This window comes from Rhinatrema bivittatum, chromosome 1, assembly GCF_901001135.1.
Source record: "Rhinatrema bivittatum chromosome 1, aRhiBiv1.1, whole genome shotgun sequence".
NCBI lineage: Eukaryota > Metazoa > Chordata > Amphibia > Gymnophiona > Rhinatrematidae > Rhinatrema > Rhinatrema bivittatum.
In genome coordinates, this window is record NC_042615.1 from 117,005,733 (window position 1) to 117,011,732 (window position 6,000).

Consider the following 6,000-nt stretch of genomic DNA (forward strand, 5'->3'; position numbering starts at 1 on the left):
CATTTCTGCTCCCTAGAGATGAACAAGACCTAATGCTTTATGTACTTTTCAAGAAAGCTTATGGCTTTTGACTTATGTGATGACAGCATTAGGTGCTAGACCCAGAGAGAATGTCCATTGTTTGGTCAGAGGTAATAGATCTTCACAGTGGAAGAGGCCAATGGTTTGTTTTGGCTACATTATGACATTAGCATAGCTAAACAACCTATTGGTCACCAACAGAGTGAAGACCTTGGTATAGCACTCTAGCCAAGCATTTCTATACCTCTTACATTGGACAGCATATGGAAGTGACCAATAGCTAAATAGTGCCAATTTCATATAAATTCTCATACCCAAGAGCTAGCTCTCTGGAGAAGACAACACAAACCACTTGTGATGCTGCACAGTACGGAGTTTCCTGTTTGATTCTTGCTGTCTTCCTTGAGAGTATCCAATGAGCTTTAAGTTTTAGGGCCTAGGCCATATGGCCTTGCATGTGAGAAATGTGCCTAGTTGGAATGCCAATGGCACTCTCACATGCAAGGTCATATGTGTCCCAAACCTTTTACCTAGTGAACCCTTAAGACAAAAATCACATAATGAAAAGACATAACCAGAGAGTGAAGATTCAAAGCATGTGACCACTTTATTAAAAAATTGTATTCACCAGATTCAAAGCAAGTCAACATCTTTGGTAATCACATTCTGCAAAGACAAGATATCAAATAGCACATGACATTGTAACTGAAATGACCAGCACTTTTAGTGGAGACATGTACATGCAATGTTAGAAATGGCAACGTGACATATACTGTATTATGATCTTATCCTATAGCAAAATCATGATTACTGCAAAAGACCTAGAAAGCGGAAGTGGCAATCCAATAGCTACAGTACAGCTCTAAGGTTAGAGCTGATGCCAGCACAACTATTTGATGGCAAGAGAAGGTGCAGACAGTTTATATTGAAGGAGTGCATTCAAAGGGGGACAGCCTAAGTTGCTAAGACAGCAGAGTTCAAAGATGGCCTAAACAGTTCATGTTGAAGGAGTGCACTCAAAGGGGGACAGCCTAAGGGGCCAAGGCAGCAAAGTTCAAGTAGCAGGCTGCAGGACCAGGTCCATAGAGCGCATCATGGAGGTAGCAGGACCAGGACTGGAGAGTAAAGCATGGAAGCAGGAGCCGTAGGAGAAGAGACACCAGTATGAAGGCAGCAGCAGGATAAGAGGAGATGAGACAGAAGCATGAAGACTGAAACCCTAGGAGATGAGACACCAGCATGGAGGCAGAAGCAGGATGAGAGGAGAAGAGACACCAGCATAGAGGCAGCAGAAGAATGAGAGGAGACAAAACACCAGCATGGAGGCAGCAGCAGGATGAAAGGAAAAGAGATAGCAGCATAGAAGCAGCAGCAGGACAAGAAGAGACAAGACACAGCATGGAGGCAGCATCAGGACAAGAGGAGACAAGACATCAGCATGGAGGCAGCAGCAGGATGAGAGGAAAAGAGACAACAGCATGGAGGCAGCAGCAAGATGAGAGGAAAAGAGACACCTGCATGGAGGCAGCAGCAGGATGAGAGGAGAAGAGACACCAGCATGGAGGCAGCATCAGGATGAGAGGAGAAAAGACACCAGCAGCAGGTCCAGGAGATGAGAGAGGTAAAGAGACAGCAGCAGGATCATGATTGGAGACTGCATCAAGGAGATAGGACTAAGGGCAGAGCATAGAGGAGGGCTTAACAAGCAAGCAACAAGATAACACAGACAGGCTGTAGACCATCCCCATCAGCAAGACAGCACAGGAACTCTGTAGAGAGGATAGCCCTAGCAGTCTTCTTCTATCTAGCTGGTACAGGAACTCTGTAGAAAGGATGGGCCCAGCAGTCTTCTTCCATCTAGCCAGCACAGGAACTCTGTAGAGAGGATGGGCCCAGCAGTCTTCTTCCATCTAGCCAGCACAGGAACTCTGTAGTCAGGATGGATCTAGCAGTCTTCTTCCATCTAGCCAGCACAGGAACTCTGTAGTCAGGATGGACCTAGCAATCTTCTTCCATCTAGCCAGCACAGGAACTCTGTAGTCAGGATGGACCTAGCAGTCTTCTTCCATCTAGCCAGCACAGGAACTCTGTAGAGAGGATGGACCTAGCAATCTTCTTCCATCTAGCCAGCACAGGAACTCTGTAGTCAGGATGGACCTAGCAGTCTTCTTCCAACTAGCCAGCACAGAAACTCTGTACTAAGGATGGGCCTGGCTTGTTTGGATAAGTCAACTTTGAGTGCACTTTGTTACCCTTTACCTTCTTAACTTAAGAGCCTCATGGCCCCTTTCCTCACCTGGGCTTTTGGCTGGTTGGGGGTGGCATAACTTTGGAGGGCCTATCCCTGGGCCATCCCGAGAGCAGGTGACTGCTGTGTGGAGCTGATTCCTGGGAGGATGGGGATGGCACAGGTGGAGGCTCTGGCAATCTTTGATTTAATTGCTTGATGGCAGATGTCAGGTTGTTGATGGAGGTTGCTATGGTGAAAAGGGTCTGCAAAAGGGCTGCTGAATGTGCCTGCACGGCATTCATGTTTCTGATGTGAGCCCTCCTCAACTGCACCAGCTCTGCCCATATATGGTGCATATGGAGCCCGTGCTTCCTCTCAATGCAGTCAAGTATTTCGTGAACTGGCTGATCCTGTGCTGCTGCTGGTTCTACTGGTACTTCAGTTGGAGGCTGAGGCACTGTCTGCAACTGTGCTGGTAGCCTGATCAGGCTGGGTGTCTGGCAAATCTGAGCTGGTAGCCTGATCAGGCTGGGTGTCTGATGCTTCTGGCTGGGGAATGGGCATGCTGGAGGCACATGGAGACTGGGCAGCTTTGTTCTATGGCATCAGGCTGGAGAGTGTTAATTTCATGTCCAGTTGGAGGGGTGAGCCAAGGGGCGAAAGCAGTTGGTGCTCTTCTGTTGGCTGCTGCTGAAGCTGCTCCTCCTCCTCCTCTTCACTCCACTCTGTCTGAGTATCAATTGCAAGATTACAGTTCAAGCTGCTAATGTTGTTGGTGCTGTGCTGCTGGTCGTGGGAGCTTCATGGCTGGGACCAGCAGTTTCCTGGGTGACAGCTGTGGAAACAAAAAGAAGACATAAGTATAAAAACTAAGACATGCACATGTAATGTTTAGCATAAGATGTGCACTTTGCATCAATCAATCAGTCATTCAGCGTGAGCATTATATGCCAAAATATGTGGCCATCTATAGCAGTCTTTAGATTTACAGGTGAGGTGAACTTAGCGACCTTGGCTCGTGTGGTGTCCAGGGTCTCTTCCATCCCCTCAAATACATCTGGTCCCAACCGTTCAATCAGGCACTGCTCCATGGGGGTCAGGACGATGGGGCAAGGGGCTCCTCCTCCTGTCTGTTGCATATAATTGTTACGGCTTGCCACCTTGGTCTTGAGCTGGGCCTTTATGTCGCAGTAGCAGTGGGCCACCTGCTGTCCAATGCTTCTTATTCCACTGCACAGGGATATGGCCTGGGTGATGTTGCGCAAGATCTATCCCTTGGCTACCCTGGACATCTTCACCACATGGTTCCCGAAGAGTATGCTGTAATTCTCGAGCACCCTGGTGTTGTCCTTGATTCTGAACGTGTGTGTGTGAAGACAAGACTGCCCTGCTGCCTGGCTGTCGGATGATTGGGTTGCCATTTCTGCTTCCAGAGAGGTGTCATTATCCTCGCTCTTGTTCCCATGCTCTGCTCCCCTCGCTTCCTCCTCCCCATTTTGCACCTGCCCTGCCAACTGCCCCCACCCTCTTTGTCTATCCCTGGTCTGCTGTCCTCCTGCCACACACCTGTCTATCTCCTTCTCTCTTCCAATTCCTCCTATCTCTTCCTCTATTCCTGTCCCTATCCCTACTCCTCCTCCTCCTAAAACTTCTGCCCACCTCCCCCTCCTCTCCTCATGCCTCTCCTTTCCTCTCAGATGCCATCTTCTCCAGATCTTCACTCCTCACCACTCCTCCACACCACCACTCCTCACCACTTCCACCACACAAATATAAACTGACAAACTTGACAAACAAAAGCTTTCACACACAGATAAAGACAAGAGACAAAGGTTAAGGTAAACAGATGAGAACAGAAGATGGACAACGCACTCAGAAATCATTTGCTAAACTCCTACTCCAACCACTGTCCAACAACTCACCTCCTCTCCTCACTCTCCCGTGCCTGACACATCCTCAAAGAGGAAGCTGCAGGACAATTCTGAGCACTGCATCTCAAAAAAGATATAATTGCGATGGAGAAGGTATAGAGAAGGGCAACCAAAACGATAAAGGGGATGGAACAGCTCTCCTATGAGGAAAGGCTGAAGAGGTCAGCTTGGAGAAGAGACGGCTGAGGGGGGATATGATAGAGGTCTTTAAGATCATGAGAGGTCTTGAACGAGTAGATGTGAATCGGTTATTTACACTTTCAGATAATAGAAGGACTAGGGGGGCATTCCATGAAGTTAGCAAGTAGCACATTTAAGACTAATCGAAGAAAATTCTTTTTCAGTCAACGCACAATTAAGCTCTGGAATTTGTTGCCAGAGGATGTGGTTAGTACAGTTAGTGTAGCTGGGTTCAAAAAAGGTTTGGATAAGTTCTTGGAGGAGAAGTCCATTAACGCGTATTAATCAAGTTTACTTAGGGAATAGCCACTGGGATCTTGTCAGGTTCTTGTGGCCTGGTTTGGCCTCTGATGGAAACAGGATGCTGAGCTTGATGGACCCTTGGTCTGACCCAGCATGGCAATTTCTTATGTTCTTATATATAAAGAAAATAATGCATAATAGGTAAAATGATGCATGATGTGTAAAATGACATGCGACGCGAAAACATATCACGTATTGTGCAACTTACCTATGCAATGCAGTATTTCAAAAATTTTCTTAACCATGCCCCTTTTTTATCGTGGATGCTGACGCGCCATATTTCTGCTTTATTTATAGCATTTTGATGATTCTAAGCCATAGCTGGTTAGGTGTTTTGTTTTTTTTTATCTGGCTATATGTAGTCTGATAACTTCAAGCTGGTATGTTCAGCGAAATGTTGCTCTCACTGAATATATGGTTCAAGTGGATAACTTGTCCATTAACTGGCCTACTTATGTTCTTATGTTCTTATGTTCTTACTGAATATGGACCTCTATATGGTAATTCTTAAACTCTCTCAAACACAGCTTTGCACCAAAATTTATACTGAATAGTACACAGGTAGAACTAAATCCAATCAACTGTGCTCTGTAGATCATACACTATACAATACCAACAATAATGTATTATAGTAACTGCATATAATATACATTTTTTTTTCTATTGCAGGTCAGTGAACCCAGTGAATTACAAGACTCTAAGTTTGGCATCGTATTAAACTTGTGAGGCAGCTGAAGAAGAAGCTAATCAGTTAGTTCTAGCATTAATAATGCAAAACAAATTGTTAAATATTTACCTGAAACATAGTTATAAATATGCCACTTATAAGTTTAATTGTAACATATTTCCTAATTCTTTTGCTATGGATCAACGGTTGCCAAGAAAAAATTCTTGTGGCCGCACTATGCCAGTTACTACATTTCTAAACTTCATTTTTACATTGGCAAATGTGTTTCTCCAAAACTTGTTAAAGCAAGAATTAGGTTTTAATAAAAATAATAGAATAAAAGTACTTGCATTTGACAAAGAGGTTTGTTGAAGAGAAATTGATTCACATGCTATTTTTCTAGACTAAGTTGAAAGGTGACTTTATGCTATATTTGTTTTTGGCCTAGAAATTTCTTTCTGTTCCTTTGGACTTCCAGCTCAATCCAAATCAGCCTCTGTTGAGCTATGGCACCATGAGCCTTCATTCACAACTCTCTGTTTGTTTTTTTTGTTTTCTATCATCTTCCAAATTCAGCCCAGCCATCGAAACAACAGTCCCAGGCTAAGGGCTGCAAACACAGCTCCTTCTGGAACCCAGTTACTATGGACCCTGAATCCAGTCACTAG

At 45.1% G+C, this 6,000-nt stretch overlaps 1 protein-coding gene across 7 annotated transcripts in view; it reads left to right on the plus strand.

The window, feature by feature from the left end:
* Positions 1 to 5,686, plus strand: part of C1H4orf47 (chromosome 1 C4orf47 homolog) — an 83,494-nt gene extending 77,808 nt beyond the window's left edge. For all 7 annotated transcript variants that reach the window (XM_029586928.1, XM_029586929.1, XM_029586926.1 and 4 more), the window contains one exon: positions 5,335 to 5,686. In XM_029586928.1, coding sequence (XP_029442788.1) covers positions 5,335 to 5,383 — 49 coding nt within the window. In that variant the 3' untranslated portion in view covers positions 5,384 to 5,686. The remainder of the gene's footprint in view (positions 1 to 5,334) is intronic.
* Positions 5,687 to 6,000: the final 314 nt, after the last annotated feature.